This window comes from Myotis daubentonii, chromosome 3, assembly GCF_963259705.1.
Source record: "Myotis daubentonii chromosome 3, mMyoDau2.1, whole genome shotgun sequence".
Taxonomy (NCBI): domain Eukaryota; kingdom Metazoa; phylum Chordata; class Mammalia; order Chiroptera; family Vespertilionidae; genus Myotis; species Myotis daubentonii.
In genome coordinates, this window is record NC_081842.1 from 219,964,177 (window position 1) to 219,976,023 (window position 11,847).

General features: G+C 63.0%; 1 protein-coding gene across 2 annotated transcripts in view; it reads right to left on the reverse strand.

Moving 5' to 3' along the window:
- SAMD11 (sterile alpha motif domain containing 11) overlaps window positions 1-5,521 on the reverse strand; it is an 18,606-nt gene extending 13,085 nt beyond the window's left edge. The window contains exons 1-2 of one of the 2 annotated variants that reach the window (XM_059691645.1): window positions 4,540-5,521; window positions 3,396-3,487 (exon numbers count right to left, since the gene is read on the reverse strand). In XM_059691645.1, the coding sequence (XP_059547628.1) occupies window positions 3,396-3,487; window positions 4,540-5,056 (609 nt within the window). In that variant the 5' untranslated portion in view covers window positions 5,057-5,521. The remainder of the gene's footprint in view (window positions 1-3,395; window positions 3,488-4,539) is intronic. The other variant, XM_059691646.1, reaches the window with a different exon arrangement.
- Between the last annotated feature and the right edge of the window lie 6,326 nt (window positions 5,522-11,847).

Genomic DNA, 11,847 nt, shown 5'->3' on the forward strand with positions numbered 1-11,847 from the left:
GGCTTGCACCACGGCCCGACCCCCAGGCAGGCCCGGGTGACAGAGCCTCACAGTCAGCAGCACGTGTTCCCCGCTGCCCTGGCCAAGGGTAGGGAGCCGCAGCCTCCAGGATGGGCCCCAGGGTTGGCAAAAGCCACAGCTGACCAGAGGCCAAGAGCAGGGAGACAAGGCCTCGGGCAGAGCCCTTCCATGGACACCCTTCCACCCTGGCCAGGGCTGAGGCTCAGGGGTGGCCCTGGCCAGGCTGCTCTGGGCACTGCCTTGTCCAGACTGCACACTCCAGCCTGAGTGTGAGATGCCACCTGAAGGCAGACCCGGCTTCCCCAGTTCCTCCGAGCCCAGAGGGGTCATCTGTCTGCACCACAGCCCCTCTGCGTCCTGTGGCTCTTTTGACATGCAGTGCCCTCCATGTGTGCGTGCGTGTCTGCCTGGCAACCCTACTCAGACTCTATGAACCCCCAACGGAGACCAAGCCATGCAGAGCCCAGGTCCCACGGGGTCTGAAGCCCTGGCCAATCGCAGGCCTGGGGTTCACAGATCACTTGGCCAGCCCAGCACTGTGAGCCCAGGAGCCCTGGGAGATCCAGTTTTCCACAAGGCCCCTCAGCCCCACCCCTGCGCCCAGCATGACCAGGTAGGGCTCATGACACAGAGCTGAGGTGCCTGAGCCGGAATGCAGACGCACAGGGCACTCACGCAGACTCATGCATGCTTAGAGCTGGCGCACACACGCTGGGGAGCTGCCTACACACATGGCACTGTCCAGTGTGCTCAGGTCCCGCCCCTCCAGGGGAAGAAAAGGCAGTGATGGTTTTCTGGTGGGCAGGGAGCTTTTTTTATTTAGTAACAGATTACTGGCTCAGGGAGGTGGCAGGGGTCTTGGGGTCATCTAATTCTCTCTCATCTTTTCGGTCCCAGGGGCCTCCTTTGACCTCCAGTTCCTTCTGTTGCCAGGACAAGGCACCCCCAGCACACCCCAGCTTGAGGAACAAAGTGTCAGGGGTACCTGGCCCCTCCCTGGACCAGCTCTGCAGCCATCAGTCCTGTCCTCAGAGTAAAGGTTCTCTTTAGTCCACCATCACCTCCAGACACATAGCACCCCCACCCCCAGGCACCCTGGTCTCCTCCACACCTGCCCTCAGGAGTCTACCCTCCAGTCCCCTCTGCGGCACTCAGTGAGACAGACTGGGCAGCCAGGGGCCGGCACAGGGTTGGGGTGGGGGGTCAGTCTGCGAATAGCCTGCAAGACAGGGCCTGCTCCATGGCCCCTCTCTGACCCTAACCCCAGCCCAGCTCGTCACCAGCAACAGCAGAGCATGAGTGAGGCTGCACAGGTGACCACTGTCTGGTCCCCATGCCTGCACGTGCCAGTCAGTGGGAGTGGGAGTTTGGAACAGCTCCCCGCCTGTCTGGAGTGCAGCTCTGCTGGGAGGTCCCGCTCAGCTCTGCCCTTCTCTAGCCTGCTGTAGGCCAAGCACCAGGACCGCCTTTCCTGCTGAATCAAACCCATCTAAGGAAAAGAAAGGCGTGCCCTCTGCGTCTCACCCGTAGGATAGGGAAATGGCGGGTGAAGACGACTGCCTGCGATGAGGCCAGACCAGCTATGCTGGCTTAGGGTGGCTCCTGTGGGTGCTCCCATGGGAGGGGGGCTCAGAGACAGACACAGGATGGGCAGTCCTGACCCCGGCCAAGTACAGGGGACATGCATGCCTTCCACGCACTGGAAGCCTCAGCCACTCATCCCCGCTTAGCAGCACAGATTTGAAAACTGGGTGCTGAGCCTCCTCCCCTAGCCAAATACTGGCTCCTCAGGCATCAAGTGTGGCCGCTGGTGTGGCTGCATGATCCCTGTGCCACAGACCCAAATTCTGCCCCTTGAGTATCTGTGACTGCGGTGTACGTACACCTGTGGAGCTGGCTGTGGGGGAACCCAGTCTGTGTGCAAAAGTGGGGGCTGGAAAGACAGGAAGTCCATGGGGCTCCTTAGGGGCGGGTACAGTGCCAGGCCTGGGAGGGACCCGGCTCAGGAGGGGCAAGCCCAGGTCTGAGCCATCACTCATGCAAAGCAGGAGCCTGGGAGCCCTGGACAGGCAGGCAGCCTAAACTGTGTCCCCATCCCTGTCCGAACCACCGTCCAAGCCACGGCCATAGGAACTGGTCCTGGGCTCAGGCCACCTGCCCCCCACTCCTGTGGGAAGGCAGGGCTCCTCCCACCTGAACAGAAAGGCTGGCGAGGAGGCGAGGACCCCTCCTCTGCACCAGCTGCTTGAGAGGGTGCAGAAGTGGAGCTCGAGCTTGGTCTCTGGCCCCAGGAAGGTACGGAGGCCACGGCAGGAGGTGGGCTACCTGTGCACGCACTGTCTTTGGTGTGGGCACGCCTGTGGGTGATGAGCTCATGTCAGACAAGGTGTGCGGTGGACATGCAGTGAGTCCCTCCCCCCTGCCCAGCGCGTGCGTCTGACCTGGTGCTGCCTTCACAGTTGTGTCTGTGACTTCCTAGTTTCTCCAGATTCCCTGCCGCCAGGGGCCAAGAAGAACCCAGGACGTCTCCTCCCTCCCCCAACGGACAGCTGTGCCAAAGGTAAAGGCCAGGGACCCTCTGCCTCTCTCACCCCTTCCTGCGCGAGGGGCTGCTGGGTGGTGCCAGTAAGAGCAGCACAACCACCCACCACGCGGCCAGGGCTCTAATCGGCTCTCCCCAGGGGCTCAAAATTGGTCCTTCTTGAGATGCAATTTCCTTTCCAGATCAACGCTCCACCCGCTGCTGCCTGGAGGACATGTGCTGGGGCAGGCACAGCACCTTTGCTCGGCTCCCCTAGGCCATGTCTACACTGGCTGGGGGCCCCACACCAGCCTCAGTTCTGGTTACCAAGGGCCCACGCGGCACCGAGCTGCCCTAGGCAGTCTTGCACGCCCAAGGTCTTGCCCTGCAGGGCTCAGCTGTGGGTACCCAAAGAGGCACATCATTCACATCCAAGCCTGTAACCACCCCAGACACACATCGGGGGGCCGGCACTGCCACCCCAGAACGAGCATTACCAAGGACCAGCTCCTCTTCCGAGCTGGCCAGGTGACATGGTGACCCCCAGACTGCTGAGGGCACGATCTCCAAGCCAGTTGGAAGAGACTCTCCAGAGGAAACTTCACACCCTGAGTGTTCTCAGGACTTGGGAGAAGCAGCTCCAAGACTCCCAAAGAAAAGCTTCAGGATCCAAAGGGGTGGGGGCTCCAGGTGCCCAGGATTCCCACCCCAAGCAATGTCGCCCCTATTTGCCCGGGGGCTCCCTCCTGCACACTGGCAGAGTGAGGTTAGGATTCTGGATCCTACAAAATAAGCACATGCTCCCCCGGAAAGAAAGAAGGACCCCGTAGCCCCACTTTCTCCCCCATCTCACCACCGGGGAGGAGATCCGACAGCCCGGGCAGTCGCAGATTGGGGGGTGCACCTGCAGAATCCCCTTGGACATCAGCGTCTTCAGACTCTTCCCTGTGAGGAGAGGCAGGCAGGGCCGGTGAGGGCGTGGGCGGCACTTCCGGGGTGCAGTCAGCAGCAGGGCTGGGCCCCCTCCCGGCACGAATATGCGCACCCACCTCAGTCCAACTTCCAAACCCACCACCAGCCCTGCCGCCCACCCCATCCTCGTGGGTCCCGCGGGGATTTCCAGGGCTCAGAAACTGAAGACCCGGGCGAGCGCCCTCCCCGACCGAGGGCGGCCTCCTCCCTCCCGCGCCCCTCCTCCAGCTTCACCCTCTCCGAGCCGAGCCGGGCTGCGGGACCCCAGGAGGGCACAGTCAGGACCTGGGCTGCGCCTGACCCCGTAGCGGGAAGAGGGGGGCCACTGTGGACTCGCGAACCCCAAAGTCGAACGCTACTGTGTCCCTAACTTTCTAACTACCCCCACCCCAGCTCACCGCAGTTCTCCTGGCTGCCCCTTAGGCGCCCGCCGGTCACGCCCGAAGAGCCTGAATCCTGCCGGAGCCCAACAGGCTGCTCCCAGCTTCGACGCCGCTCCGGCTCCGCGCGCGCCCCCGACCGGACGCGCGGCCCCGCGGCCCCCACCTGCCTGCTCCAGCCCCACGCCTCGCCCTCTCTCCAGCGCTCGCACCCACACCTCGGCCGCACGTGTGCCCTCCACTCCCGCCAGAACCCGTGGCTCCGGGGTCCCCGGGGTCCGGGTGAGGGCGAGTATCCTGCCCAGCCCTCCTCCCGCCTGCTCTCCCGTAACTTCCCTGCGTCCCGAGGCCCCGCAATCCTGCCAAGACCCCCGGAGCGTCAGGAGCAGCTGGCTAGTGCGCAGCGGGAGCCGGGCGGACGGCGGAGGCCGAGGACGCCCTGCCCGGGCCCACGGAGGAGACGGTGCAAAGCGGGGGGTGGGGGTCGGGGGGAGGAGTGTCCCTGCGGCAGCCCCGGAGCCACAGCGCCCTCTCTGGGCGGTGACGGAGTTTCCCCAGATGGCGGATGAGTGGGGTCCGGACCCACGGATCCTCGGGGAGCGGAGGTCAGGCACCGGGCGGCCCGGGTCCCCGCTGCGGGCGCACCTTTGTGGCGGATGCTGCGCTTCCAGTCCTTGGCCGTCTCGCGGCCGCTGACGAACTGGAATTCGTTGGGGGTGAGCCACTCGCCGCGGTGGCGGATGGATGGACCCTTGCTGCCCTGGCAGAGTTTGCGCACGTAGAGCAGAGCGCGGTTGGCGCCGCACTCCACCTCGATGCACGGCTCGCCGTTGTCCAGCAGCGGCTGGAAATCCGGTGCCGCGGCCGCAGTGGCCGAGAAGCGCTCGAGGGCCAGAGGGTCCCGGGGCAGGTGGAGGTGTGGGGCGGCCTCGTTCAGGCTCAGGTAGGCGCGCGGGGTGCGGAGCGGCGGAGCCAGCAGACCCTCGTAGCCGGCGGCCGTGGCAGGTAGCGAGGCGGCTGGGGGCAGGGCGGCCACGGCGGGCAGTGGCGCCAAGTAGCCGGGGAGCGGCGGCAGCGGCAGAGCCGCCAGGGTCGGGTGGAAGTTGGCCAGAGCCAGGGCCAGGTCTTCGCGACCCGCGAGCTCCTTTTTGACCGCCGGCATGGCGGGCCAGTGGTCCTGCAGCCTGGCTCCCGCCGCCGGCGCAACTTGTTCCCGGCCTGGAGTAGGGTCTCGTTGGCGGGAGGGGGACCCGGGAGGCGCCTGGCCGTGCGTGCGCCTGCCCTGCCCGCTACTGCGCCCCGGCGCCGGCAGCCGCCGCGCCTCCCGCCGGGCCACCTCGGACAGCTGCCCAGCTGGCTGGCAGGGCCTCGGCTAACGGAGACATGGTGCTGCCGGAGCTGCTATCGATCCCGGATCGACGTGCCGACCGCCGCAGCTCCAGGACCCTGGGGCTCCACCGGGCGCCGGGCCACCTGCGCCCGCGCCCCCTGGGGCGGCCCCGCCCCCACCGCCGCTCGCCGGTCTGCCCTCCGGGCGGAGCGGGGCGGAGAGGAGTCCTGAAGTCTCGGGCCCCGCGCCCCACCCCTCCCGGGGGTCCCAGGCCCCCGCCCCGCCCCGCCCCGCCCCGCCCGGCTCCGCCGCCCGGGCTGCGCACCCGCGTAGACTGGCGCGCGCCCGCCTGGCGGGGACTTGGGAGACTCCCGCCGCCGCCTCCGCCGCCGCCGCCACAACTTGGCCCATTTAAAAGGCCCCGGCGCGGCGGGCGGGCGGGCGCGGGCTCCAACAGGGGGTGCGTGAAGGCCGACCGGGCTCACAAGGAGGCGGCGGGACCGGGCTGCACCCCCTGAGAGGTTGAGGGTAGGAGGAAGGGAGACCTATCGTGGGGGCGGGCTAGCCAGAGCCGCGCGCACGAAAAGCGCCTTTGTTGAGGGAGTTACTATCTGGGGCCCGCTGCTGGAGTCTGTGACTCCACGTGGGGCGGTGGCGGCCCAGATCCGGAGTGGGCTCCTGGCAGAGGAGGAGATCGGAGATTGGGGCCCCCCCCACTTCCTCGGCAAGTGTGTGGTTTGCCCAGTGCCTGCGGGTGGTGGGCATCAGTGTGTGTTGGGGGGGGGGGCTCCTCTGCATCTACGGGGTGTGAGGCCTGGGTTTGTGGTGTGAGGCGTTGGTAACGGAGGTGGGAGGGTTTGTGTTCTGTGAATAACAATCACTTCTATTGATTACTGATTGCTGCTTTATACGCCTTAGTTCGTTTGACCATTCAGTATTATTTCCTTATCTTTCCCATTTTATAGGTGACAAAGGTGAGACACAGAAAAGCCAAGTAACACTCCTGATGTCACCCAGCTGTTTCACATCCAGTACAAACGGTATCTGCGCCAAGGTGTGGGGCAAGAAGGTGGGCTGGACCTAGTCTGGGTGAGGGATGGATTGGAGGGGGTGGGGAGGAGAAGGGAAGGATGGGCCCTTGAGCACATCCTGTTTCCTGTGAGGAGCAAGTCTGGGGAGAGGACCTGCTACCTCCTGGCCACCTCAGTGCCTTGGAGAGCAGGAATGAGGGTGGCTTGTCCCCTGGTGACCAGCCCACACCTCTGTGCCGGTCAGCATGTCATCCTTGCACCGGGAGAATTAGGAGGGGAAGCTGGGAAACCTGGAGGCTGTGGCTGTGGTCGTAGCTGTTGAGCCAGGCTGGTCTTCTCTGGTGTGTCATTGTGGACAGGCGGGAGGTAGCCTCGGATCCCAACCCAGCAGCCAGACCCCAATCCCTGCCCCTCTGAGATGCCACCGGCAGGGCATCTCCCTGACCAGTCTCTGCAGGGCGAGCTGGGTCACAGCTTGCACCAGCACCTTCTGCAAAGGAGGGGCTGAGAGTGAGGGGACACATCACCGCCACTCACCTCCTACCGGGCATGCGGCTGACCACTGGCAACCATTTTGCTTTCCCTCACAGACCCACTGCCCACTCATCCTCAGCTGAGGCACCAAGACCAGCGTGTGGATGGAGGTCTGGGGTCAGACCAGGAACTGACTGGTCAGTGCACCCAAACTTCTGCACCCCCTTCTGTTTCCTCCACTCCCGGTACATCTGCCTGCCGATGGGAAAGTGGGTATACATGAGTGAGTGGCCCCTCCTTGTTGCACCACCTGAGCCCCCTCCGCCCCATCTGCAGCCTGAGCCCTCACATAGCCTGATAGTGGGAGCTCCCCTCACGGCCACCCTTGCGGCCTGTGTCTTGCTCTTAGGTGTGCTGCCTCCATGTCTACTGCCAAGGCCCATGGAGGAACCATCATGTTAATGCAGGGATGCCAGGGCTTGGTGGGAGGCCGGTGTGCCCACTGTCCGGTCACACCCTGAGCCTGCAGAGGGGACCTCCCTTTCCTTCTGTAAAACCACCTTTCACACTTTCATCACAGCCTGCAGCGGCTAAGGAGGGCTCTGGGGGCCCCAACTCTGGCTTTCAGAGAAAGGGTTCAGCTGGCAAGGTGTGGGGCTAAGCTCACTCCGCCAGCCCAACCTCCATGCCACCGTCTGGCTCCACTCCTCTCTAGAGCAGGTGGCCCACTGGTGGTCAGTGAGGTCCGAAAGGCTGGCGGCCGCTGCTCTAAGGACCAGGGTCCTTTCCTGGAAAGATGGTGACTGAGTGCAAAGCCCCCTGCTGGCTCCCCTTCCGGGGCCTGGTGACCAGGGAGGTTCCTCCCACCTGTTTCCTCCTCCTCCTGGGAAACACACCGTCAGAGCCGCTTCCCGCGGGGACCAGGCTTTCCCACCCCGGTCATCCCCTCCCGCGAGGATCCGTTCAGTTCCTCCCACCTGTCCACCGGCCCCACAGGAACCGCTGCGATCTCAGACCGGGGCCAGAGGCTGGCATCATCCCCCTCCCGGCCACGCGGGGGGCGGGGGCGCGGGGAGCAGGTGGGTCCGCGGCCACAGCCCCACCTCCAGCGGCCGAGGCCCCGCCCCCGCCTCCGCAGCGCCGGCGGTCGGTCGCTGGTCGCGGTCCCCCTGATGGGGCCCTCCGCTGCTGGGCTGAGGCCGGAGCCGCCGCCGGAGCCGCCGCCGCCAGAGAGGGGAGGGATCATAAATAACCCGGCGGCGGCGCAGACGGCGACCCGAGACCTCCCCGGGGAACGCGGAGGCGGCCGCCGACCTCGCTGCCCCCAACGCGGGCTCAGCCAGGCTTGACCGCCCCCTCTGGCGCTGCCTGACCCCGTCCCCAACCGGTGCTCCTGCCAGGACCCTCCCACCCTGGAGTGCTGCCAATGCCCCCTCCAGACTGCACCCCTTGGCGCCCTCTTTCCACCCATGCTTCATCAGCCAATCGTTTACGGAGCGCCGATGTGGTGTCACCCTAGGAAGAGAGATCCAGAGGGGAGGCTGCAGGGAAGCAACTGTCCCTGAGACCCAGGTGCAGGCCCCCCTGGCCTGTGCTCATCCAGGGAGATGGGGGTTGGAGGGCAGGCCTAGACCTGCCCCCACTGGGGAAGGTATGCAAGGACAGTGGCACCGGCCCCACAGGTGTGGACTGAGCTGACACTGAGCTGTGAGGAAGCACACTCATTGCACACACAACACCCAGTCAGTAATAGATGCGTGCCTTTGAAAGCACAAACAGCCACCTGTGTGTGTGCTCACACCCATGTGCATGGACAGGATGGGTGCATGGACAGGATGGGTGCGCAGATGCTGACAGCTTCGCCACACACGCACCCAGGGTGTAAACTAACTTAACACCCTACATGCTCCTGCAGGAATGGGCTGGGAGTGCAGGAGCTGGGGGCTCCCCAGCGTGGTGCCAAGCAAGAGGAAGGAATAGAGCCCTCCAGGATGCTGGGAGCAGAAGAGTCTCCCACGAAGGGCCTAAGGCTGGTTCCACCCTTCCTCTCCCTGCAGCCTGGGCCTGTACTTCCCTCCTCCTGTGACCTCAGTCCTGCTGTGCACATCAGCTCATGTGCAACACAGATCCCACAGGAAGACCTTGGGGACCCATGTTCCTCACTGTGGGGGGCTATGCCCTGGAGGGTCAGTCCCGACTGTGCTGGTCATGCATCCACTCTGCATGTTTACCTGTTGTGGGCTGGGCAGACCTGCAAGGCTCAGAACCAACCCAATAGGGGCACACGGCTGTGCCATCCTCAGCCACTGGGCATCGATCAGGCCCCGGGGGACAGCAGGAGTGGGTGCTGGAGGAGGAGTGGGCTTTCTGCAGGTGGAAGTTGAAGAGGGGACACCTAGGTGGGGACCCTGGGAGCAGAAGCCTAGAGGGAAGCTGGCTGGGTCCAAGGGGCTGATGGGGGCGGTGTGCAGAAGTTGCTGGCCAGGCTGTGCAGGGAGTCCAGACTGTCCAGAAGTGACTTTATATGGTGGACTTCCTGCCGTACAGGAGCGCCTTGCAAGCAGTAGTTCACTGACTTACCCCCATGCCAGCATTTGGTTGCACACACCGTTGGTGTGGCCCTCTCAGCCCAGCTGGGCCTCCCAGCCCCCATGGCCACAGGCATCGTCTTTCACAGAGAGGAGGCTCTCCCGTAGGGCCCAGGGTCAGCACCCTGGATTTTTAGCAGGTATTGCCCAGACTCAGAGCTGAGGGTGGGGCCCAAGGACAGGTGTGGTGCTGTCCTAAGGTCCATGCTGGCGGTGTAGGGCGGCACAGATGTGCCCCCTCCTGCATGAAGAAACAGGTACACCCCCAGTACAGCTGACTGCCAGAGGCCTCCTCCCTCCCACACAGTCCCACCACCAGGCTCACCAGACGGCCAACAGTCACTTTGTCACCACTGATTTCTCAGGGATTTTCAGAAGTGACATGCAAAGGTGAACATGAGTTTCACCGTGTTTCCCACCACAGCTCTGGCCAGGCTGGCTTTCTGAGGTCATATATTTAGCCCAACACCACCTGAGGCCAAGCCCTGGACTCCCAGCTACACGACCTGTTCTAAATGCAGGCTGAGTCAGTGACATCCTTGTGGGTGCACTGATGTGTTTGTGGGTGGTGTCGTGTGCGGGTTTCTTTATTGCTATGGCCGGTGCGCCGTCAGGGGTCACGTTCTCTTCTGTGTCCGTGTGTCACAACGGGGTGGCCCTGCATGTTGTGCCATGACAGCAGTGACTCTGATGCACGGCTCCCCAGGTGCAGGCCCAGTGGGTGGGCTGAAGGGCACCCCCTGGTATTGGCTGAGACCGTGAGTGGAGCCCACATGCACATGCCAGACCAGAACCTACTGTGGGCAGGGGAAGGGCAGCAATTTCAGGGCTATAGCCAAGGTCACCACAGTCCCAGGGGCATTTAACACAGTTCCAGGCTGGCCCGGGGTGGGGGTGGGGTTCCCACCTGCAGACTGGGGCACTGGGTAGGCTCTTGGAGACCCCTGAAAAGTGGAGGAGAAGAGGCAGCTGGTGGCTGGGGCTGGTCTGAGAGTGTAGAGAGGGGTGTGGGGTCCCCACATGTGGGATCCACGTGCCGTGCCCACAGAGGCACCGATTTCATGCTCTGTGTGCCGCAGACTCCGTCCAGGAGACGGACAGACCATCCTTCTGGACTGGGCAGTCTTGCCAAAATACAAGAGTTTGCCCCAAGCCAGCGATTAAGTAACTGTCTGAGGTGCAGCAGGTATGTGGGTGCTCCTGAGCCTGGGGCCGCCCAGGCAGGATGCGTTGATTCATCGCTGGTCTGGGCAAAGCCGCACTTGAGCTGGGTCGTCCCATCCTCCAGCCAGGAACATGGCCCTCAGCAAACTTGTCAGCTTCAGCTTGATGCTAATGTGCTGCTCTCTCGTCTTGCCCTATTCCGGCCCCCACACTGCTTCCAGCTGGTGCCTCTCAGATCAGCCTCCCGTTCTCTCACTTCTCACTCTTTCAGGTGCTTTGCTGCCTCCCCACTCTTCCAACCTAGGATGGGTGGGTGGGTAGATGGGTGGAGGGTTGGTAGATGGATAAGTAAACGGATGGGTGAGTTCTACCCTAGGTTCCACTCTTATCTTTTTTAAAAAAAATACATTTTTATTGATTTCAGAGAGGAAGGGAGAGGGAGAGAGAGAGAGAACATCAATGGTGAGAGAGAATCAGTGCACGGCCGCCTCCTGCACACCTCCTACTGGGGGTCGAGCCTAAAGCCCAGGCATGTGCCCTTGACCGGAATCAAACCCAGGACCCTCCAGTCTGCAGGCCGACGCTCTAGCCCAGGGGTCCTCAAACTACGGCCCACGGGCCACATGCAAATACAAATATTGTATTTGTTCCCGTTTTGTTTTTTTACTTCAAAATAAGATATGTGCAGCCAAAACCGGTTTGGCTCAGTGGATAGAGCGTTGGCCTGTGGACTGAAGGGTCCCGGGTTCGATTCCGGTCGAGGGCATGTACCTGGGTTGCGGGCACATCCCCGGTGGGAGATGTGCAGGAGGCAGCTGATCGATGTTTCTCTCTCACCGATGTTTCTAGCTCTCTGTCTCTCTCCCTTCCTCTCTGTAAAAAATCAATAAAATATATTTAAAAAAAAATAAGATATGTGCAGTGTGCACAGGAATTTGTTCATAGTTTCTTTTTAAACTATAGCCCGGCCCTCCAACGGTCTGAGGGACAGTGAACTGGCCCCCTGTTTAAAAAGTGTGAGGCCCCCTGCTCTAGCCACTGAGCCAGATTGGCTAAGGCTCACTCTTACCTTGTGTACGTTCTTCTGTGGTTTTCTTTATAGATTGTGGCTCCGCATCTCCAGCTTCAGTCCAGACACTCCAGAGTCTACAGCTTGCCATGTGCGTCCACCTCACCGTCCCGACAGCCCTTGCCCTCCACTAGTTCGCCTCACCACTGGGCCCCCAGTCACCAGAGAACTGCACTCACTTGGACTCCCCTCTGTGCTCCCTCCCAGGCCCCTCTCACCCCTCACTCCTTCCATGATAGCCCCAGACTCTGTCCAACTCAACTAGCGACTGATGGGCACATCGGCCACTCTGCTTTC